General features: G+C 40.8%; 4 protein-coding genes across 5 annotated transcripts in view; 1 reads left to right on the forward strand and 3 right to left on the reverse strand.

Annotated features, from left to right (window-relative positions):
* LOC138203202 (guanine nucleotide-binding protein G(olf) subunit alpha) overlaps positions 1–5,285 on the reverse strand; it is a 44,173-nt gene extending 38,888 nt beyond the window's left edge. Inside the window, exon 1 of the mRNA XM_069157929.1 lies at positions 4,577–5,285. Coding sequence (XP_069014030.1) covers positions 4,577–5,075 — 499 coding nt within the window. The 5' untranslated portion in view covers positions 5,076–5,285. The remainder of the gene's footprint in view (positions 1–4,576) is intronic.
* Positions 5,286–8,854: 3,569 nt separating this feature from the next.
* Positions 8,855–16,963, forward strand: LOC138203205 (serine/threonine-protein kinase MAK-like). Its single transcript, XM_069157935.1, has 15 exons — positions 8,855–9,037; positions 10,156–10,210; positions 10,785–10,906; positions 11,117–11,196; positions 12,626–12,758; positions 13,229–13,400; positions 13,537–13,704; positions 14,309–14,614; positions 14,889–15,079; positions 15,160–15,281; positions 15,414–15,524; positions 16,025–16,099; positions 16,241–16,348; positions 16,552–16,647; positions 16,759–16,963. Exons 1-15 carry the CDS (start codon positions 8,865–8,867, stop codon positions 16,896–16,898), a joined length of 2,052 nt encoding a protein of 683 aa, XP_069014036.1. The 5' UTR covers positions 8,855–8,864; the 3' UTR covers positions 16,899–16,963.
* A 90-nt stretch (positions 16,964–17,053) lies between these two features.
* On the reverse strand, positions 17,054–18,740 carry LOC138203204 (transmembrane protein 14C-like). 2 transcript variants are annotated; one of them, XM_069157934.1, is made up of 5 exons: positions 18,662–18,739; positions 18,401–18,490; positions 17,852–17,953; positions 17,668–17,755; positions 17,054–17,531 (listed from the first exon to the last, which is right to left on the reverse strand). In XM_069157934.1, exons 2-5 carry the CDS (start codon positions 18,474–18,476, stop codon positions 17,471–17,473), a joined length of 327 nt encoding a protein of 108 aa, XP_069014035.1. In that variant the 5' UTR covers positions 18,477–18,490; positions 18,662–18,739; the 3' UTR covers positions 17,054–17,470. The 2 variants fall into 2 exon arrangements, with proteins under 2 accessions (XP_069014035.1, XP_069014034.1); XM_069157933.1 differs by having other exon boundaries at positions 17,056–17,531; positions 18,401–18,493; positions 18,662–18,740.
* A 150-nt stretch (positions 18,741–18,890) lies between these two features.
* pak1ip1 (PAK1 interacting protein 1) lies at positions 18,891–23,536 on the reverse strand. Its single transcript, XM_069157936.1, has 10 exons — positions 23,198–23,536; positions 22,212–22,374; positions 21,413–21,533; positions 21,188–21,262; positions 21,050–21,102; positions 20,801–20,946; positions 20,546–20,643; positions 20,323–20,422; positions 19,920–20,049; positions 18,891–19,323 (listed from the first exon to the last, which is right to left on the reverse strand). Exons 1-10 carry the CDS (start codon positions 23,273–23,275, stop codon positions 19,214–19,216), a joined length of 1,074 nt encoding a protein of 357 aa, XP_069014037.1. The 5' UTR covers positions 23,276–23,536; the 3' UTR covers positions 18,891–19,213.
* Positions 23,537–23,644: the final 108 nt, after the last annotated feature.

The following is a 23,644-nucleotide window of genomic DNA, read 5'->3' on the forward strand; positions in this document are numbered from 1 at the left end:
TTTACAGCCCTCTCTGTGGGAACAGAGGCTCTTGATAGAGCATAAATTATACAGTAAGCAAAACTTGGGAGAACAAGCCCAGTCCAATGTCCTTCAGAAGACGTAGCTTGGTTCACTTTGATTGAGCTGATACGAGTGTGGAGACAGTTCAGACTGCACCCTTTCCTATCAGTATCATAAATATGATAATGATTCATACTCTGGTATCGCCTGTTGCTCATCACATTAACTGGAAACTTGGCGCTGTAAGGTAGCAAAGTTCAGCAATGGTCAATGATAAAACCCATTTAGACCAAAGCAAAGTTCACCTGATTCGACTTGTATACAAAGATCAGGGCCAGCAGGGCTAAACGTTCCCCTGTGAGCCTCTGCGGACGAGTACGGTTTCTCTAAATGTGGTTTCACGGGCTCAAAACAAACAAACAAACAAACAATCACAAAACACGGCAGTTTGTGGTGACTTCTAGAAAGATATGCCTGCCTTGTTTCAGTGATAGTTTCAGTTGCTAGCAGCCTGTTGTTCAGGCTCATAAAGGTGATAAGGCCGAGATATGAAACAGGCAGCTAAGGACATCGAGGAAAGCTGTAAGAGATATTATCATGGGCCTGAGTAGAATCTGATCCAAGAGACCAAACAATAAAGTAACTTCCTCTCCAAGAAATAATAGGAACTTGCCTTCCAGTTCCCATCCCCGTATTCCTGTACTAAAGTTTATAGTCTAAAGGAAGTCTATTTAGATTCTCTGGTTTGTCCTCTGCTCAAAGAAGTTTGTTGTTATCGAATGCATTATTATAGGCAGTTTTAGAGAATTGAAAAAACATTACTGTGTTACTGAAAGTTGGTATAACAACACACTGATCCATGCATTTTCATTTCAAGGCAAAATATATCTTGTTCTCAGCTTTCCATGTCTAAATCACAAAATTACAAGTTGCATTTGAAGGCAACTTATATCCAGTCACATTGTTTCTTCCTTTGTTTTTTTTTAAATTTGCACACTTTCACAATTTGTTTTTTTAACTATGGTATGTATTACACACGCTAGTGACTGTATATTTAGTATATCTATTATCTTGTTTCTTCTTAAATTCTTTTGTTCTTTCTGTCCTGGAGCAGACGTCAGTGAGTGTAGCGTCACAATTTCCCTGTGGGGATTAATAAAGTATTTCTGATTCTGATTGCAACGGAGCTTTGATTAATTAGAAAGACCCTTAAAATCTGTTAAACATGGGGAGAGCAGTGGGCCCTCTGAAAAACTTTGACTTACTATTACAATAATTTCTGTGACATCATCAAACATATTTTAGGTATAACTAATGATTTTTCAAACATTTAACAGACCAATATATTCAGGTTGTGATCATTAGAGATCAAGAAATCCAGCAAATATTCACATTTGAAAAGCTGGAACCTGTAAAGTTTTAGCATTTTAGCATAAATATAACTTTGACTGCAACAATCCTATCTATCAAAAAAAAAAAAAAAATCAAATTCATTGAATAGTTTAACTAATTCTGATGTACAGTATGTTCAAGGAATCAAAAGATATTTTTATGTCATTTCTGTACCTAACTAATCTTAATTTTACAGCACAATCTAAAAACTAAACAAAAATGAGACCTTTAATAGCAAACATTTTACTCATTTCATAAAATCCACCCTGAATTTTGCTGAATCTTTCCACAGAGTTGTAATTTTGCCAAAAAGTATCACCTGAACATTCAGAAATTTAGTTGACTATAAATTTTACAACAAACATGTCAATCTGAACACGGCAGCTCAGTGAGGATGAACATTGGTTCCCTTGTGGCTATGATGATTTCACTAAATACCTGCGGAAAATACAAACAGATAAAGTGACCCAGATTAGTTAGCATACGTTGCCTTGAAATGTAACACTATTTGAAAGGTGTCCACTTTCAGAGGAACACAAACCACCTCAGTCCTCCGGCATGCAACAGGAGTCCTGGAGGGGATAAAGTCCCGAAAGGCCTCTTAAGAAAAACCAAAAGTGGCCCTGCGACCGTTAGCGCCTCAAACATAAGTGTGGTTGTACGGTGGCGGAGAAAGCCGCTCAAACCGCAATGACACGCTGAACTGACACAGTGACACAGGTCAAACATGCTGTGTAGCTTTCAGCAGTGGCTCATGGACGAATGCATGACACTTCCCTGTGTGACTTCATTAGGATGAGCCATTTCTTCCTGTGTGTAATTAGCGAGAGCTGTTTACTCAGGAAATTAAATTGGTAGCCATTTACTGTACAGAGCGCACTGCACTTTTTAAAGGAAAGCAAATACATGCGGTATGGTGACAAAACACTGGAAGTCCTGTTATTAATGTAAATGTGTCGACCCTTAAGCAGAGTTTTTCTCACCACTTCAGCTACTGTTTAAGATTTTGTGTTCATGTACAATATTGTGGCAAAAAAAAAATGTCATTGGATGTGTGGTAAAGGAACACAACCAAGCTAAATCTGTGACAAGGTCCTGCCTGACATAACACCTCCATCTGATCATACTGGATTACACTGGAATGCTGCCGACTAATATTTGCAGTGTCTAATCGCTGTATACATATATTATATAAAGGATCAATCCCAGGATCCAGTGATGGTCAGCTGATAGAATTTGAAACCTGAAAATTAATATAAGCCTTGAATATATATGAAACCGATGAGGGGAACAACTTGGACACTTCGTCATGTATCAGTCCAGCAGTTATGTTGTCTTTGTATTATGATCACCTGCTCTGTAATATGCCGCATTTTAAGTTGTCAAACCCCTGATTGATGCCTTAAAATTGATCATTAATCACAGCTGAAGAACCACGACTAAGGAAATCAGTTCTTTGCATACGAGAGAAGCGAAACCAAACAGTTGACCAAAACTAAAATCACTGTGGATCAATTCATCATTTTACCACGAGAACAAGAGGGAGTAAAAGCACATGGGCAAACTTACTCTGCAGGATCATACACTTTGTAAAACACTCTGGGAGACCATACTACATGCTGCTGTTTGAGAACATTCACTAAATATGTGCAACTGTCCCAAAAACATAGTTTCCATGTTGTCCCTGGACAAAAAAAAACAAACTCTACTCTACTATCCTACAATAAAAAAACATGTATCAATTTAAGACAAACAAAGCATTCAGCCAGTGGCAAAAAGTTAAGTTGTCTCTATTTAGTACATATACTTATACTTCCAAAGTATACTCTACTGTAGAATACTATCCTGCACTCTCATTCACTTTACTGAACTGTACTAGTTTTCAGTGAAAATATGGCCTAATAGCAAAAAGCTGAGCAATCCTAAACCATCTTAGTAAAGCCTATGAAAGTGTATTTTACACTAGACTATAAAACATTATGATCGTATGCCACAGGCCGCTTTACAACACTCCAAACTACTACATTAAGTAATCATTACTCAGTTAGTCAAAAGGTTATTCTTCTGCTGTCCATTAACGACAAGCCACGAACACTTTATTCTACTGTGCTGTACTTCGACTTAAAGTAATAATAAAAAAAAAAAAAGAGGCAAATATGGCTGTACAGCCATAAAGTGAAACGGTCTCCTTGTAGTACATCTTTGTATATTAGTCGATTAAACTATACTCTATATTGCACTGTACAATATTCTACTACAGGCTACTATAAACCACTATACTACACAGCACTGTACACTTATTTATTTATTGAAGCCCTCTACTGTAAATGTGCAACAGTTCAATCAAAATGCTATTTTTGTTTGTGTTGTGCCTGGACAAATGTCACACAACACCAAAGGATACCACGCCGTACTCCAACAGGGCCCACCAGCAGAAAGTCTCCTATATACAGTATGTCATGGTACACTCCAAGTCACAGTACACACTACTCTACTATGGATTCATTTCCTGGGAATAATTTACTATAAATGCACAACAGAGAGCCAAAAGTGTGCTTACCGGTTGTCTCTGGACATTTAGTATAGACTACTAAACTCACTACACAGCATTACTTCACTATGGGCCTCTTTTCTACCATACTATGTGTAATTAAAAAAAGACCTGTAAATGAACCACTATCCTTCAAAAAGCTGGACAGACACTACGAACATGAGGCCAAAAAGTTGGTCCATTGTAATGCAAAAGAAAAAGGTTGACTGTATTTAGTCAAAACTCTTTGGGTTTTTTTTTTTTCTTCATCTGTGGTCTGAGGACAGATGTGCCACTCTAATATGTTGTATTATATTAGTTTACGAGACAAACATGGCCCAGTAGCCCCCAGCTAAGAGGTCTGTCCGGGTTACTGGTCCATTTTGACAGGACTCATTACGCTTAGTTGGCTGTTCAAAATTCCTTTTAATCCTAACAGTGAGAGGACAACAGGCACACCGAGTGTGCACGTCCATCTTCATCATTTGTCATTGACAGCTGCAGGGGGTAGTCTTCACAGCCAACCCAACAGATGTGGCAAAAGGCCTCGCCATAGCTGTGACATAATTTCTGGAGAGGCCAGTGCGTTTTGGTTTCTAAAAATAAAAATGCCTTTCTCGTCCAACAATAACAAAGAGATACACGACCTACCGAGCAGCAGCAGCCGATGCGTCTGTTTGTACTCCCGTTTGAGCTCCTTCAGCGCCCTGTCAATGTTCTTACTGACTTTCTTCGCCTCCTTCTCGGCCTCCTTCTCCTCCACCAGCAATTTGTCCCAGTTTTTCTGCTTTTGGGTGCTAGTCTTTTGCAGCAGCTGTAAGCGTCGGCCACGGTCCTTTCCTGTCCCTTTACCGCTGCCTGCTCCACCGCCACCGCCTCCGTTTTGTATGAGCACACCGTCGGTGCCGGTGTCTCCACGGCGGTGCTCCCCGGCCGGGAGCCTGGCAGGGTCCCCGGGGCGCACCAGGCCGCCGCCGCCGCCGCGTAGCGACGAAGTCTCCCCGCATCCCCCGGTGTCCTCTTGGCGAGCTCCCCCGGCGCGGGTCGGCACGGCGGCATCCGGAGGCTGGTCCGAGTCCGAGGTAGCGTTGGAGATAGAGCCGCTCAGGTCCCCGAAGAGCCGGGGACGCAAACTGTAGCACAGCCCCATGTTGAAACCAATATTTGTCTGTGAATGTGATTTTTCATAAATTAAAATATCAAAAAAATCGCAGTTGTGCCAGCAGCCCTAACGAGCCATCGTTACATTGGAGCTCCAGCGGTGCGATTCAGGTCCAAATGTGAGCCGAAAACGTGAATGAATTATGCTCCGACATTTGCTATATGTCATTTTGCATTTTCCCCAGTCAGCCTTCGCTTCGTAGATAGTGGATCACCTGATCCTTTAGTGGACACTGCGGGTCCACCTTACCGTAAGTAACCAAAAGCACAACCTCGGAGGAAAAACGCGGCTATCCGCTGCGCAGACACAACAATTTGGCTGCACAGTTGTTAGGTGCAATGCACGGCACGTCATATTACTACAGTATGGCCATTTCGAGAATGCTGGTCATGATTTTCATTCCTCGCATTTCATGCCTGCATGTCTAAAGCAGTGAGCGTCTGCAGCTCCGCAGACGGTGAACCTGCTCTTTATTTTAAGAGGAACGCAACAAAGCGTTTCTTTATTCAGATAGAGTTCCTGTTTCTTTAAACTGACGTGTGCTGCCCACAATAATGAAAATCAAAATGTGATTTTCACTTCTAGCAGTTTTTTTTTTTTTTTTTTTTACAAAATAAAACCATTAAGGCCTAACACTAAACTTAATATAATTTATCTGTGTCTGGCTTTTAAGAACATTTCTGATTTTACCTGTGTGATGTTTTCCACATTTTCAAATGTCATTAATAATTTCTCACAAAGATCCATTTTTAGAATCAAAGCAGTCTTACAGTCTCTGGGAATATATGTGGGGCTGGTGGATCACTGGTCCTCAAATTTGAGGCTTGACACCTTTCAGGAGTGTCCACACAGGAAATATTTGAATTTAGCTGCTAGTTTAATGCAAAATCAATCAAACTTCCACAATTTCAAAAAAAAAAAATTAGATTTCCCCTGCAGTAATTTTATCTCCTACACTGTTCTGTTGTGAGTCCGAATTGAATTAAAACCACATAATGTTGTTTTTAGGGCTGCAACTAACAATTGTGTACTTTAATGATTAATCTGTCAATCTTTGGTCTTTAAAATGTCAGAAAATGGTATAAAAATGACGACCGGTGTTTCACGAAGCTGAAGATGCACCTGAAAATGCCTCGTTTAGTCCTGACCAACAGTCCTCAACAAAAGAATATTCAGTTTATTATCATGGAGGACTAAAGGGGCCAGAAAATATTCACATTTAAGAAGCTGTAATCAGAAAACTTCAAAAAATTACTCCAAATGATTAATCAAATTTCCAAACAGCTCCCGATTGATTTTCTGTTGATCACAAACAGAATAATCAACGAGCCTAGTCGTTAGTGCTCCAGTTGTTTTCCAGCTGGGGATCACTTGGACAAAATGTTTATTAACCAGGGATCTTTGGGACATAAGAATCAGAAAACTTGGTGACCCATGGGGGTATGAGGACTTTAGTCACGAACAGATGGAGAGGTGAAAATAAACCACTAGATGGAGCACTTGTTAAACACATTTACAGAGAGGTGAGAGTCAGGGACAGTGGAAGGTTATTCCCACAGCAGCACACATACACTGATATAGAAGATGTACTTCTAACCTCTTTTACTCTTATGAACAAAATATCATTAGTCGTAATAGTTTGTAAATGAATATATACTATTTTTTTTTACACTAATCCTTATGCAAAGCTGTAAAACTTGGGACCCAAAAACACAAGACTCGTTTTTTGTTAAGTCGTATGACTTCATATGCTTAATCAGCAGATTGATTTTGTAAATGTTGAATCCTTTTTCGAGCAGTTTTGAGGACTTTTCATCCAGTTGGATTCAAAGTTGAGACCGACAGTTCCTTCTTGAGCTTGAAAATGAACGTATGTAATACAGTTAAAAGCTCCAGAACATCTGGCTTTGCTGTGAGATTGTTTTCTTACCTGTACAGTCCAGCAACAACAACAACAACAACAACAAATGGGCAACATGCTCCATGTGCTGATGAATGCTGATGAAGATCATGTCATACAAGACAAAGTAGCAGAACAGCTATTAAATACACTTGTTTTGTCAAGAAAAAAAAGTATTTACTTCTGCTGATTTTCTCTAGTATTCAGTGTTTGATTTAATATTATCTATTATAGGCTATTTCATATTTAAAATGTATATACTATATTTATATCAAGGCCTACACTTTCTATTATCATTTTAAAAAAATAAAATATTTTATTTGTATTATCTATTATCATAACTGTATTTTATACACTTCATATACAATGGTTTTCTCGTTACTGTTTCTACTGTACGTTGCAAATTTAATTTCCTTTTATTTTGAAAGTCTCGTTGCCTAGGAGACATGGAGCCGCCCAACGGCTAGTAGCATCACTCTGCACAGCGAGCACCACTTTCTCTGCACTAAACTGTCTAATGTGGTAAGTGTCCTTTACTTCATTGTTATATAAGACAAAGTGGTGAAAAGTGGTGAAAAAAAAAAAAGAAAAGAAGAAAAGTCTGTTTGATCGCGTGCTTGAAAATCAGGGCTTTTTTTTTTGTTTTGTTTATGTTGCTCTTAAACTCGTGTATTTATTCCCCTTCTGGTCATGTTGATCCACCTGCTAACGAGCTAATTTAAAAAAATATTAAGCTTTCCGACCCTGAAAGCGGATTCCAGCTCAATTTAGCAATAAAATTAACATCAAACATCTAATTTAAAGGAAAAGCAGCCGAAAAAAAAAACGTCAAAATATCCGGTCACGTGCTCGGATTTTTATAACCAGATTAGGTTTTAGCCGTTTATCAATCAAATTAATCCACTAAAAAAAAAAAACTAACGCTAAAGATAACACTTTCTAATATTCAAATTGTCGGTATTAGTTGTTTATATATTATCATTAACTTTAAAGGTGCTCTAATTGATTAATAACTTTGGGTTGCCAGGTTGTGTGAAACTTTCTTATCCCCCTTCACACTTGCTTCTTTTTTTTTTATTATTATTTTTTTAGCTTCCAAATTTATAACAAAGCAATAGATCGATTAATGACCGAGAAAAACAACAATAATCTCACTAGAAAATAAAACTGGAATAAATAGATAAAACTGAAAACTACAAAACACAAGAGCATCACAAAATAAAACCAATAATTATATATACTCACAATAAAATAAATACATTAGCTGTAAGATAAAATATTGCCATCATTAAAAAAAAAAAAATGGCTTTCACTAATTTGACTCCTCTGATCATTTCACCTTCAGCAGGGCCCAGTGGGTTCCTCTATTTGGCCAAAGAGACTTGATTATGTTGGTTATTTTTGACAGCTGCAGATATGATTTAACACCAAAACACAGGCAGGTTTGAATCCAAGAAAAATTTAGTCCACCATCGGAAAAACACAACAGTGTCCCCGCGGTCCTATTTCCAGTGAACTTGACCTACATCTGTCTTCCAGGTTTCTCCTGTGAGTCTGTTTCCTGGCACACTTTCTTAATCGCATGACAACTTTAATCCACTTCCCCCCCCCCCCTCCCTGGCAGGGAGGGGACCGTCTGCCCTTTCTTCTGCTTGGCGTAAAGGTTTAGCTCCGGATAGGTGAGACGCTGTCTTTTTTTTTTTCCACTCTTCCCTCCCTCACCAGGTGAACGTCTACCTCGCATCAGCGGTCCGCAGAAAGAAGAGTTAAAAAAAAAGGAAAATAAAGAAGCGTGCGAGGGGGCTGGGGGGGGCTGGGGGGGGAGGAGGAGGAGGTGGGTTTGTTGTTGTTGTTGTTGATCCGCGGAGGGATCAACAATGACCACCTCTTGGACTGTGTGGGACTGTCAGGGCTCCCCGCTGAGGGAGAGGAAGGACTCCGTGTGGACGATTAACCGCTACACCACGTTGAAGCAGCTGGGGGACGGCACGTACGGCAGCGTGCTTCTGGGCAAGAGCAACGACACGGGGGAGCTGGTGGCCATAAAGAGGTGAGCCTGGAGCCCCCGACACAACAACCGTGCAGCGTGTTCAATTTCAATTCAACTTTATTTACACAGCGCCAAATCACAAGGTTATTTCATGGCACTTAACACATTGAAGTCCTCACAGCAAGACTTTACAATATTATACAGAGAAACCCAACAATTCAACAATTCCCACATAAGCTGGAGGGGAAAAAAAACTCCTCTTTAAGGGAGAAAAACCTCCAACAGAACCAGGCTCGGGGGGTGGGCGGCCGCCTGCCTCCACCGGTTGGGGTGAGAGGAGAGCATAGAGAGAAAAGGACAGCATAGAGATAGAAGAGAAGTTGTTGAGCTGATTAAACCCCGAGCGGCCGCCGCCTGCGAAGCTCTCCGACGTGCTGAGCCCCTGACACGCGTGAAATAAATGTTGTCACGTTTAAGTGAAACGTTTCTTCCTTGTTTTGCATCATGTGCTGAAGGAAAATGAGAAAAGGTTTCGGATCATTAGAAACATCGACAGGTGCACTTCTCTGTGCTGTTTTGCCAAAACGTGCTTTCTTTCCTGTGAAGTGTATTTTAAAAATGAGCTTGTTTAATAATCCATGTTTGGATAGAAGTTAATACCAGACGCTTCGCTGGGCTCCACCAAGCATTGTAACATGAAATGTTACAGTGCAAGCTGATACCACTGAGTTTAAACACATCTATATAAAAATGTTGTTGAGGATGCTGTTACTTCTATTATAGGTACAACTATGATGCAACAGTTTCCAAAGTATGGCTCATCATCACCATTCAATTTGAGTAGTAGATATCAATTTTCATATTGAAGTTCCCAGAAACAGGTTTATGTGAAAAAGCGGTCTTATGTAAAGGCCTAAAACACAATGTGAGGCTACAAAACACAGAACAATATCACAATTGTCCTAATTAGAAACCTATACATTTATTTTATTTATATTATTCCGAATCATAATTCCATGACACATGAGTGAGCATGTGATTCTCATGTTACTTATCCTAATACAACCGTGGCAATACTTGGTCTAGATATTTGGACTTGTTGCTCTTTAGGACCAAAATGTCAACATTTAATACATTTAATCACACAAACCATGTTGTTGTTTTTTTCCTCCCAACAGGATGAAAAGGAAGTTTTATTCCTGGGATGAATGCTTGAATCTAAAGGAGGTGAAGGTAAGAATCCCGATGACGAGATCTCTACAAGTCCGTTCAGCAGCTTAGTTGAAGTGTGTTTACAAAGAAGCAATTAGTGCTATATTTAGTTCTGAAAAATGTAAAGGTTATTTTTTTGTTTTCACCTTAGATTTTCCAGCAATCCTTTGGATTAAACCCCCAATTTTATAATAATAAAACAATTAAACGGTTACAATTTTAAATAATAACACAATATTAATGAGAATTAGTCATCGATCTAACTCTAGTCTTGACTTTGTGTTATAATCAGCAAGAAAGTTATCGGCTTGAATTTGTTCTCCTGACGTTTTTAATTCTAAATTCAACTTTGATCCATAAATGAGTGTACAAGCTTGAAATGAAACATAACCCGAGGCTGTATTTTAATTAAAAAAAAAAAAAAAAAAAAAAAAACTGGTCACAGGTTGTATAAAAAAAAAAAAAAAAAACATTTCTGCAGCTGAAACTACTCTTTGGCATGTGATCACACTGTTTTCGGGCATTTGAGGTCATCTATCTAGCTGTTGCTTTATGAGTCTAATGCATGTGTTCCCTAAATACTCGGTGTCATCAGTCACTGAAGAAGCTGAACCATGCCAATGTGGTGAAGCTGAAGGAAGTCATCAGAGAGAATGACTACCTCTACTTTGTCTTTGAGTACATGAAAGAAAACCTCTATCAGCTCATGAAAGAAAGGTAAGAGCATATCAGACATGAAAATCATCATTATTATTCTCAGCCTTTATTTGAATGTATTCAGATGTCACCTTTTTAGTTATCTCTGTGATTTCACTCCGCAGTGTGTTTTTTTTAAATTATTTTATTTTATTTTCATTACCAGTGGGAATGTGAGAATTATTTGGGTCAGCTTGAGTCATCATCATGTGTCCGTCTTCGTTTTTACAGAAACAACTTGTTCCCTGAGTCAGTCATCAGAAACATGACATTTCAGATATTACAGGGACTGTCGTTTATTCATAAACATGGTAGGTGACTTCAGCGAGGCCTTTCAGTAAAGTAAAAAAAAAAAAAAACCCTGATGTCTTTTCTGTCTGATGAAATGCAGGCTTATGTAGATGTCAGCACGTAAATCGTTAATAATTCAGGAAACAAAGACATTAAACCTGAAGAGTATATGCATGCTGCACGGTTGATAAGACATCAGGCGTCATGGTTTTGTTTTTTTCCAACTAAAAATGACTCACTTCAGGAGGTGTGAGCGTCACCGAAGCTTAACTACGCAAAGTTTTGCTTCTCAGGAGTTAAAAATCTGCGCTGTTTTTAAAGCTTGTGGGTGTTGGTGTCATTCCCACTCAAATGAGACATAATTGTTTGTGTAGTGTTTTTTTTTTTTAATTTATATTTCATTTTATTCCCTTTTTCTTTTCTTGTGTCTTTTACCACTTTGCGGCTGCCAGGGAAGATAAGATGTTTTCTGAAAATGAGATAAGGAACATTCTGTTCCAAATATTATCTGGTTTAGCATTTGTGCATAAGCACGGTAAGAGACTCCTCCCGTCTGTCTCCTTTCCTTTCCCATTTCATTTAAAAGGCTCGGCTTGAACCTTCCCGTTGAACAGACTTTGTGTTTGAAAACCTGTGATTTGCAATCAGCAGTGGGTCGTGTGTTGGTGGCAGTGCTTGAAGTGGAAAACCGCCGTCATCAAAAAGTATTCAGTATTTTAAATGTCTGCAGAGACTAAAAGATACTGGAGAATACCCAAGTGTTCACTACGTACATTTTATTTAATCCAGGAGACAAAGCGTTTTCTATCACGTTTTCCAGACGGGAGGGCTTTTAATTTGAAAATACACAAGAATTGCCGGTATTCACGAGACCGATGGGGACTTCCGCCGTTTTCTCAGGAGTTTATAAGAAATGGAGGAATTTCGGACATGTTTTCTGAATTCGGTATTAAATCGTAACATAAATTCAGCAGGCGCTAGACATTTTTTTGCGAGATTGTTCACCTACTCGCGTGGAAAGTGTTTTGTGAATGCGAAGGAATCAATATGCTTTACCAGCGGCGAAGCTGACGTTATTCTGACGTCACGTTTCTTAGACGAGAAAAATCAGGCGCGTGAGGACGGCAACAGGTGAGCGTCCCCCAATGCCCCATGGGTAATGAAGTTTTTTTTAATTTTTTTTTTTTAGACCCGATATGAATCCCGCAGATAATCTGACATGAAGGGGGCAGAAAAGAGTTTCGGTGCCAAGAAAATGGTACACGTAAAATATATTGGTGCTGGTGCTGCATGCTGTTCATAGTCCCGGCCCACTTCGAGCACTGGTTGGTGGTCGTGATAGAAGTAGAAGCAAAGCTATTTTTGTTTTAGAAAAACAACGTGAATCTTGACACGTATGATAATCAGCAGGGGTTGATTCAAATGTCTCCTTTTTTTTTTTTTGTCCAGGCTACTTCCATCGGGATATGAAACCGGAGAACCTGCTGTGCATGGGACCGGAGCTGGTTAAGATTGCCGATTTTGGACTGGCGAGAGAAATCCGCTCGCAACCACCGTACACAGACTACGTGTCCACGAGATGGTGAGATTGTCTTCCGTTTTAACATCCGAGGGTCTGACGTCAGTTCTTGTAAAATAAAACGTCTGCGCGACGAGCTGCGGAGGATGTTTGTTAATCTGCTGCACGGTGACTTAAACGTTTGGATTAAATTGATACTGACAGCAGAAAGGTAAATCTGTTCAGGAGACGGGAGAGGAAGACACACTGAGGACAATCAAGTGTTGGAGCTGTTGGGGTTTAATCTGCTGGTATCCTCTAGTCTAACTAACAGCCTTGTTGCTACCCTTTGTGTTAACGAGATATCGGATGATCCAATCTAATTTGGGATCGTCCACCTTTGATGTGACAAACAGAGAAAAAAAAAAAAAATCACTGAGTGAAAACTATGTGAACATTAACTTTCTTCACAGACGGAGGAGTTTAAGTAGGAGTAGACTTGCATCGCCTTATGCAAAATGATGTCCGTGTACCTCTGCGTTGCGTCGCTTCAGGTACCGAGCCCCGGAGGTTCTGCTCAAGTCCAGCTCTTACAGCTCTCCCATCGACATCTGGGCCGTGGGCTGCATCATGGCGGAGCTGTACACGCTCAGACCGCTGTTCCCCGGCAACAGCGAGGTGGACGAGATCTTCAAGATCTGTCGTGTTCTGGGAACGCTGAAGAAGGTGAGGAGCCGCTGCGACACGCGTCGCGTGCTTGCGCCTCTGCTGAGGTGGCAGACGTTAACGAAAAGTCAATTCTCAGGAAATCACATTGCCGTTCTCGCTCACCAACACTAACTTTGACTCTCCCCCACCTCAGTCGGACTGGCCCGAGGGCTTCACCCTGGCGGCCTCGATGAACTTCCGCTTCCCAAAGTGCGTCCCCACCAGCCTCAGGTCCCTGATTCCCAACGCCAGCAACAACGCCATCGCCATGATGAAGGACATGCTGCAGTGGGACCCCGAGAAAAGACCGAGTGCCGCTCAGGTACATTTTAAAACCCATTTACGTTAGATAGCCTGCAATTAACCAGCAGAGAAGAGTGAAGACGGCTGGCTGATGTTGAGGTGACGCAGAGTCCTTCGGTGAAATCTTCTATCCCGAGCACCTTTAAGCACTTTGAGTTCATCCATTTTTAGCATCAGTGGTCCAAAGTGGGAATCAATCAGCTTTCCTTTGACACCAAATTTGACATCTGGACGTACCGGGGCAGCGTACGACCACTAATTCAAGCTCGGAGACAGATGCAGACCATAATATAAACTTAACTACTACTTATTCTTGAAAATAAGAACAAAAGGAAAAGAATTCCGAAAATATTTTGACTTCAACTCCGTGAGAAATGTGCATTAGTAGTTTGTCTTATTAGTCCTTTACAATGTGAAGAAGCCTTCCCTTGTTTCTGTCATTTCCTGCACTTTTATTTTGAAATTTCATTTTAGTTATCGTATGATGTATTTTCTGTGGACTCTTCCTGTACTTATGGCATTGTTTTATGTCACGTTGCAAGCTTTACGCGAGCTGGAACATGAACTAAAACGACATAATTGCTGATGCTTTTCGTTGTTTTTGTCCCGACTGCGTCTCCCAGGCTCTGCGGTATCCCTACTTCCTAGTAGGCCAGACGCTCTGTGCCCCTCTAAAGCACAGGGGGCAGGAGAAGGAGTCGGAGGCAGCCACAGAACCGAAGCCTCTGGCTAAGACAGGCGAGGACTCCTGCGAGCTCGGCAACACCGAAACGGCACCGGAGACCCGCGTCCCGTCTCTCCATCAGCCTCTACAGCAGATCCGCCTTCCTCAGGAGAACACGAAGCCGAGCACGCAGCTGCCCGTGTGTCCCGGGACGCTGACCGACGTCAGCCTGGTGAAACACAAGCAACCAGGGAGCTGGCAAGCGGTAGGTATCCCTCAGGTACAACCTGTAAAAAGACCATCAAGTTCTATCCGTCCCTTTCATGCCAGGATAAATGGGACTTTTAGGTTTGATTTTTGACAGAACTGTTGAAGCTTTGTACCTCCACATTTTGCATGGCTTTGATTTTAAACATAAAAACAAATTGGAAGGGAATGGCTGCTATTTTAGAAAGACATCTCACGTCCTACGACGTATTCATTTTCAACATACACAAGAATGACAAAAAAAAGTAAAAATAATAATCAATTCACCCCAGCGCGGCGCCGCCACAGGAGCAGAGAACGGTGCGTTTGGGTCTCGGACGGGACGTCGGCGGTGGGGCCAGACGTCCTTCAAGTTGTTGGACAGCTGGGACGACGGTGACGACGCGGACGCCGGAGTTTCCATCTCCAAAAAACCTACGATCAACTCCCTGAAGAACAGCAAACAGGAGGCACCCGGCTCCCGGTCAGAGAACGTCACTTTCAAGTTCAAACCTCCTTTTCAACGGAGTCTTGAAATAAATACAATTGTGAATTTTCATGTAGATTTCCGGAGTCAAAGAGCAACGCAGGAGCGAAGCCGCTGAGCCAAACCGACCCGAACAGAACGGACGGCAGCACCCTGTCCGCCAAGCAGCACTACCTCCTCCAGTCCAGATATTTGCCTGGTGAGAACAAGTCATGGATCTGGATCTAGAAAACGCTTTCTCTGTCATTACAAGTCAGCTCAACTTTACTTATTTTACTTTTAGTTTAACTCATTCAGGATTCTCCAAACCAAACCTGTTTCTCTTCTCCAGGCATGAATCCAAAAAGCAGCTGCTCAGCAGGGAGCCAGGCGTCCGGCAAAAAAGCGTGGGGCAGCTCGGGTTTAACCGCAGGACAGGGTCTGGACTTTCCCCTTGGAAAAGGTGAGGGAAAAAAAATTCAAGGATACGTGTTCAAAACTTGTAACCATTACGAGTTGTAGATTAAATTTTTTTTTTTAAAAACCACTTTGCATGTGACATTTCTCTGCCCGTCCTCCTCTGAACTGCGTGTCAATTTAAAAGTCGTCGCCCAAACAGTAGTTTTATCAAATGTTTGCCGCTTTTTGGGGGTAAATCTTCACATCTGATCTGATCCGATGCAGCAAAGCGACCTAATCTGACACTTTGAGCTCCAAGCTGTAGATTTCTACAAATTTGTTTACAAATTTTTTACAAGTTCAGCATTATGATTGACTGTTTATCACTGCTAGAATATCTATCTACTGTTTATAGTAGCTATAACAAACTGCAGGGCAAGCGAACTACAGAGCTACATTATACAAAAGGTTCAAACAACACTTTTGTTTACAGTATTTTTAAGCGAAGTTTTCCTGCTTCACTCGCTCCTCTTTTTGTGTTTCTCTGTTGTGACGTGGTTGTAGATGTTAGTCTTCCCAAACTAGCAGCTAAGGAGCCTCTAAAAGAAAAAACCTCAGAGGATCTCGATCTTTGCAAAGGTACCTCACATGTAGGATCAGGTGTTTGAAAAGTGAATTACGTGACATCAGTGGACAGCTTTTAGTGGCTTTTTTTGTTTTTTTTTACAGTTTTAAGCAGATCATTCATAACCTGTGATGCACTTTATTCTCCTTTTTCAGACTTTACGAGCAACACCAGGACGTTCTCATCACCGTTCCAGAGGACGGAAACAGCGGCAGCCCGGCAGAGGGTTACACTGGCACCCATAGGAGGTCCACCATCTGCTGGTGAGTCAGCACTCAAGACCTTCTTCAGCTTCTCGGACACAAGTGGTTCTTCAATTTTCTCTTCCACTAAACTTTAGCGTAGCGCCCCCTGGTGTTAGAAGGCACTCGTGAGAGGATTGTCACCAACAGGGACTTTAAAGGAATCTCTCTGGTGTGTCGTTCGACCTGACTTTGTACCCTCTTTCTTTTTCTGAATCTTTCAGTTGATCTGTCGTCTTCTGCTGATCTGAGAGGTGACCCTAAAACCAAACCATCCAAAAACAACACCTTCTTAAACAAGGCACCGCCCTCAAATGAAGGTAAAAACACGCTCGGCACAGTAAAAAAAAATAATAATAATGCAGCTTAATGTCAGGTTTTTTGGTTGTTTTTTTTTTTACATGTTTCCGTGTGTGTCGTGTTGATTTCAGAGTTTGAAGGAAGGAGGAACAGATCTCTGAATCCTCCGATCACTGGATCTACAGGGAAGCCCGCCTTCTCCAGGGGCACAAAGCTCCAGCCAATTCACGGACGAGTCGACTGGACTGCCAAGTACGGAGGGAACTGGTAGCACAGCGGTCCGGCTCCACCAGCGACTTGTGGGAAGAAGTTCCCGGTGCACTTTGGCAGGAAAAGTGTTTAATGCTGGAAACTGTGTGCAGCAGTATTTCCTACTAGTCTGTTGTTACATTTGCCATACAATTAAACATCGTTTAGTATTATGCATGTGGGTCATGACTTTTACCATCAGTATTTATTTGGGGCATTACAAAATAAAATAAAGTAGTTATTTTTTAATTTAAGTGTTTTTTTTGTTTGTTTTCATAGCAGCAAAAAGGTACAAAAAGACAGTTTTCTGATTTAAGTAGAAAAAGCACTTAATACAGAGCAGAGATAATCCTACTCTTTGAATAGCAAACAATAGAAATCATTTAATTGTACAGTACAGTGATTGCTGTGTGTTCTTAAGGATACAGGACTTAATATCTGATTTGTTGTCTGAGGACTTTTTCCTTTAAAATCATATTTAATATTACTTTTTTTTTCTTTTTTTTTTACATAAGACAAAATCTGAATTGCAAGGAATGGTCGAAGTTGTTCAGAGTATTTACAGACACATTAAAACAGTGTATTTAACTTTCTTCAAGATTTATGTGGACTCGTGTTTACCATTCCAATGATGCTCTTCACCACCATAACGCAACTGAAAAGAGATAAGAATAGTTGTTTTTTTTAAAGCATCAATCTAAGGTCTACGTGATGCTCATTATTATAAACTATTATGTCAGAAAACAGGGGGTGGGGGGGGGGGGGTAAATTTGCACAAAGTCCTGCATTACCTCACTAAAGTCATCAAACCAGCTGGCATGAACTTCCAGGAGCTGAGAAATCTCAGTGCCATCACAACCGCCAGAGTTCCTGCGGTGGCTGCGTCGAGAAGAGGAAAAAGTCGTTGGTCGATGCGAGTTTGTGAAAGCTGCACTTGCACCGACAACAGTTCAACACACTTAAAAACTCGCTCACCCAGTGAAAGCCAGGCATTCCTGGGATTGCCAGATGCCAGATAAGCACCGACTCCAGCCAGCAGGCCGAACAGGAGTCCTGCAGCCAGAGAGGGGAAACTGCCTGCAGGAGGAAACGCAGGTAGTCAGATGTTCGCCTTCATCACTTTTTAAGTCTTTCATCCCGAAAGGCTTTTTTAAGGGTAAAAACGCATGTGGCTTTGCACTCAGGATTACACTATACATTACGATGCGATGAATCTTGCCTGCATGCAGGTTAAAATGTTGATTTTGTTTTTTTTAGTTATAAAGGCAGGGTTGTCCCTTGGTTTCTGGAGGTGCTTTGTAGTAGTCGTGGTGGGCAGCTACTGGACTGAAAGCTCTCCGTTTTCACATTATTTATATAAAAAAAATGAACTCTTGCCATAAAAAAATAAATAAATAATCACATATAGTGAACACTCAACGCAGAGCATTCTGGGAGAATTTCAACAGACTTTTGCACACATGTAAACTCTGCTGCTGCAGGCTGCTGGAGGAGAACCAGGTGTCAAGAGTCCGTGTCGCCTACCTGCTTTAGCAAATCCTACGACTCCTCCTGCCGTCACCAGAGCTGCATAACTGAAACCCAACCAGTCGACAGCCATGACCGCAAAACAACCTGCTGAAATGACCCCGGAAAAGTTCAATTAATCCGGCGGACACAGGTTAGTTTAAAACGTTTGCACCAAAACGAGCCAAAAGTTCAAAGTTATAAAACGGCGACAGAGACGCACAACAGACGTTTTTAGTATTAACTAACAAAAACAATGCGTGGTAAAGATGCCTGTACCTTAAAACACGTTAAAGTCTGAAATGCGGACTGATGATTTAAATTCACACTTGTTGGTTTCTTTGTAACTCCAGTGACCTGATATATTTCGCTTCCGGTGTCAGATATCTGCTTTCAAAATAAAATCATGCCCGCAAGTTCCTGTGATAATTTTTTTTTAAATGCCCTTTCTAATAAATTAAAAAAAAACTCTTTACGTGTGTAAAAAAAAATAGACAACTCGTAACTCTCGTGCTACAACGACTGTAGCAAGTTTATTTTTTTTAAAACTACAATCAGCTTTCTGTGCTCTATCACCTCCATGTGGAAACCAAGCCAAAATGCATGCGACTGTATAACTAGAGACATAAGAGTCAATGGATTATACAACACTTTTATTGCTTCCCATCTTTTTTCCCCCCTTATTGTCCTTTGTCTTCTTTACAGGGCAAAGCGCAAACAAGTTCATAACATCTGGCAACCACAAGAAGCAAACGGATGTGGCGGAGAAAGTTGAGATTATAAAACTGTGCACGGATAATAAAGCATTTTTTTTTTTTATTGTTTGTCATTCTATTTTCCACTGTTCTTTTTCTTCTTTTTGGGTTTGCTCTCATCTTCCAGAATGACTTCCTCCGTTGCAATTCGGACTCTCTTCGTTTTTGAAAGTTCCAGAGCGAGGACTGTGGACAGAAGCAGAACGACGAGATGATTAAACAAGACGTAGAAACAGTGCAGTCTTGCAAAGTTGAACATGCTCATTTAGAGCTTGACGTTAAAGACAGTTTCCCAACAAAAAAACATTTTTTGGGCTAATTGCAACTTCATGCTTCATTGCTGCAAGTTAAAATCTTTTCTGCAGGAAGTTCATTCTCAAACTTGCATGTCAACATAAAAACACCTATTACTGGTATCTATTGCGTTAACACAATGACGAGAACGAGCTGGCTGTGCCAATACATCACTCGTTGCTACAGGGCTCTGGCTTGTTCGTATTTCTTTAAACCAATCGCAATCATCTCAGACGGCCCTTTCAAAATAGTGTCGCAAAAGACCAAAAAGAATGTTTTTTGCAACCTCGCCATTTTCAGGTCGTGAGCTGGGAGGTTTTTGTTTCTCGTTCCAGCAGGGATTTTAGAAAACATTATAAAACAGATGGCAGAAAGGGGCGGACGACGTCGTCTGAGACAGTCGGCCAGTTGCAGGTTTACACCAACAATCCACATCCGGTGAGTCAGACTACAAAACGATGAAGTGAAATTGAAGTCAGTGACTCCACCTGCAGATGTTGTCGCCTCAGATGATGGTTGTTTCGGGATCTGCTGCACTGATGAAGGTTTCCACACAGCGAGGCACGTCAGCCTGGCTGTTGTGTTCACTTCCCCGAGGAGAGTGGGAGGCTCCAGCTCCTGGTGGACAGCAGACGTACATTAATAGATCAGCAGCCGCTCGGCAGAGTAAAATCATTAATGTTATTTATTCCCTGATTCCAACTCAAATCTTGTAAATCGTTGGTTTTACTATGTGACATTTTCACTTTTCAAGTTATTCGATGAATATTATTGTAAGAAAGTCGTAGTAAATCCGCAAAAAAGAAATGTGGTTTAAAAACTAACCATTGACTCTAAATGTAAATGTGTTTATAATTACCCTGAAGAGACAACATGTAAATTGCGACGTACCTCTTTAAGATGGATTTTCCACATTTTGATGAATCCGTCGTTGGAGGCCGTCACCACCACGCAGTAATCCTCCATCATCAAACTATCAACTGCTTTCACTCTGAAACCACGAAAGGATGTGAAAATACTTTACAAAGATAAGTGCCGTTTCTCCTCTCGTCATCACACTGAAGAAGCTAATGAGAATAATGGCATTAAGATGTGTACGAGCGTTTGAATCTACCTGGTTTCGTGAGCCTTGAACTCACACACCCACTTCGATTTCTCCACATCACATAGCCGGACGCTTTCGTCGTCTCCTGCGACGGCCAGGATCGAGTTCTGGAAGACGAAGACGACCGCCGTTCAAAACCTCGCGGGTGCTTTACTGGCGTAACCGGTGTTATTTTATTTGTTTTACGACAAGATGCCAATCCTCTCGATCGGCATCAGTCTCTATATCACACACAAATGTCAATGAATCCGTCAGAAAACTCACGTTTAAGAACTTAACGGATGAGATCCTCTTGGGGTTTGTGGTCGTTGCCGTCACCGTGGCCGTCTCCAGGTCGTAGACGTCCACTCTGTCATCCACCGCGACCACATATTTATCCCCATCTGGAGACCACCTGACAATGTGTCCATCTGTTGGACGAGGAAAAACAAAACAAGTTCATCTCATGCATACTTTAAAATAAAAAAATAAAAAAAACCCATCTGTTTCTATATATCTAAAGTCAAAACTTACTCTGTTTTATGTTTTTGATAAAGGCTGATCTTCCATTAATGAGATTCCACGTTCTAAAAGGACAAAAAGACACGACAGTCATTATTATAAATCCCTGTTTGATTAATCATCTGCCCGAAAAACAGCTGCGGATTTTACCTGAGAGTCTTATCTGTCCCGACTGAAAGCGCGAGTTTGCCGGAAGGATGGACGGACAGCGACGTGACTTGGCCTCTGAAGAAGTTAAAAAAAACAAAAAAAAACGAGAGGATGAATCAACTCGAGATGTCACATTCGGCAACATTTACGACGACAACAACAAAGATAAGCAAAGTCGTCGTCGTCGCCCCCCGGAGCGTCTGCCGGGTCTCTCTGTGGGCTTACTTGTGAGCTTTAAAGGATTTCAGGCACTCCCACTTCTTCGTGCTCCACACACACAGCAGTCCGTCCTCTCCTCCGCTCAGCAAGTGGGACGTCCCGTAAAACTCAAGGCAAGTGATGGAGCCTGTGTAGGAAAAGGACGTTTGAGTTAAGGATGCAGAATACAAGCTGCAGCCTTTATTGTCTTTACAAGCGTTGGGGTTGTTAATTAAACATTTTTTTAAAAGTATTATATTACTCAAAAACAATGTAATGCATCAGCATGCTTGTTTAATCTCTGCTGAAACTAACTTCCTACACAATTTCTTATGTGACCTTCTATAAAGTAATACTGACCGCAAAGTGGATGAACACTTCACAGAAAAAAATGTCTGTGGCACAAGTTTATGTACGAATAACGCCGAAAGGCCAATAGAGGCTACGACTGCCTCGAAATAAAATTACATAAAACAATATAAAAAAAAAAGAGGATGTCATTCCTAACACTGCCTAGTACAAATGTGAATTGCCTTAAATGACTTTATAAATAAATAAAATAATTTAAGAGACAGGCCTTCCTAACACCGATCAGATTATGACGGATGTAAAAGGGAATTTTTTTTTTTTTTTTTTTTTTTTTAAATGTCTCACTCAACAAAACAAGGATTTAGTGGACTGGTCCAGTTTATTTGACGTGTTCATCGCTAAAGATCATCGGGGTGAGGAGTCTCTCCTCGGTACCCTCGATGCGCTGCCCTGGACATTTAGTCAGTAAAAATAAATAAATAAATAAAATGGCACCACATAAAGTGATCATCCTCACCGTCATGATGCAGCAGAGCTCCGTGCTCGATTCCCTTCTTCAAGTCGTACAGCTGGATGGTTTCATCTTTGCTGCCCGTGGCGACAAACCTCTCGCTGGCGGCCACAGCGGACACCGAAGCCGTGTGAGCGTGATGTGTGAAGTTCGCTGTGGCCGTCCACTTCTGCAAGACAAGAAAACAACAAACAAAAACAAACAAATTCAACGTTGTAATAGCGTCAACACTGAAACAGGGAGAACAACAGTATTTATTACGCGTGACATCTGTATAAATACTCACGTGCTAAACTGACAACTTCTACTTCTGGGGACATAAATTGGATTATCAGCTTATATTAGTTGAATATTATTGTTTGTTTTGAATTATTACGTCATTCACTCAGTAGTTTCAGTCTATTGTTTTGTAAAAATGGTAGGTAGGTAGGTAGGTATATACTTTATTAATCCCCGAGGGGAAATTTTTTCGCCACAGCAGCATACATACAGAAGCAATAATAGAAACAATAGAATAAAATAATAGAATAGAATAATATAATAGAAAAGCAATAAAATAAAATAGCAGTAAAAAATATAAATATAAAATGCACAGTATATATACAGTACATTATATATCTATATTATAATATAGTATAATAATAATAATAATATATATATAATTATATTATTATATATTATATACAACAAACCAATAAACACAGTCAACATATATGTATATATATATATATATATACACATACAGTACAGTATATATATAAAAATGCTGTAAATCTCACTGCCTTTGCTCAAAGTAAAAAAAAAAAAAAAGATGACCCATCATCCCACCCAACAACAACAACAACAACAAAAACCTTTGACCGTAATATTGTTATATTACACACAGCTTGTTGCTGACTGCCCATCAATCCCAGTGACAGGACGCAGACCAGTCTCGGCCAACCACATTTAAAAAAAAAACACACACACACAAAAAACCCACTTCAACTTACCTCTTCACCAGTTTTCACTCGGTAACCAACCGTGATCTGCTCGTAGCTGCCAGCTATCAGCTCCAACACAGCTGCCATGCTGCCACTTGCAACTACAGGAGGCTAAGCTACTCGGCTAACCAGCGTCCTTTAAATTGCTGCTTTTTTTTTTTTTTTCCTGCAACTTTTGGCGCCTTGTTTGAGAAACAGCTGCTAAACACTCCAAACGGAGACCTACATGAGAAACACTGACGTAAACGATGTAATAAACCTACTTAGACGTGACACTACGAACTACTTTAGCTATATATAAAAAAAAAGACACTTCCAAGTCCAAAACAACGTGTGGAGCTGTTGCGCCTGCGCATAAGCTACTTCCTCCCATTTTGTCGTGAAAGGCTTTTCAAAATAAAAGACGAGATACGCGTTAAAGTCGTGTCATTTTTCTCACTCTTTCAGGGTGCTTTT

This window comes from Embiotoca jacksoni, unplaced genomic scaffold, assembly GCF_022577435.1.
Source record: "Embiotoca jacksoni isolate LCO1_2020_lvr unplaced genomic scaffold, fEmbJac1.0.p SCAF_22, whole genome shotgun sequence".
Classification (NCBI taxonomy): domain Eukaryota; kingdom Metazoa; phylum Chordata; class Actinopteri; family Embiotocidae; genus Embiotoca; species Embiotoca jacksoni.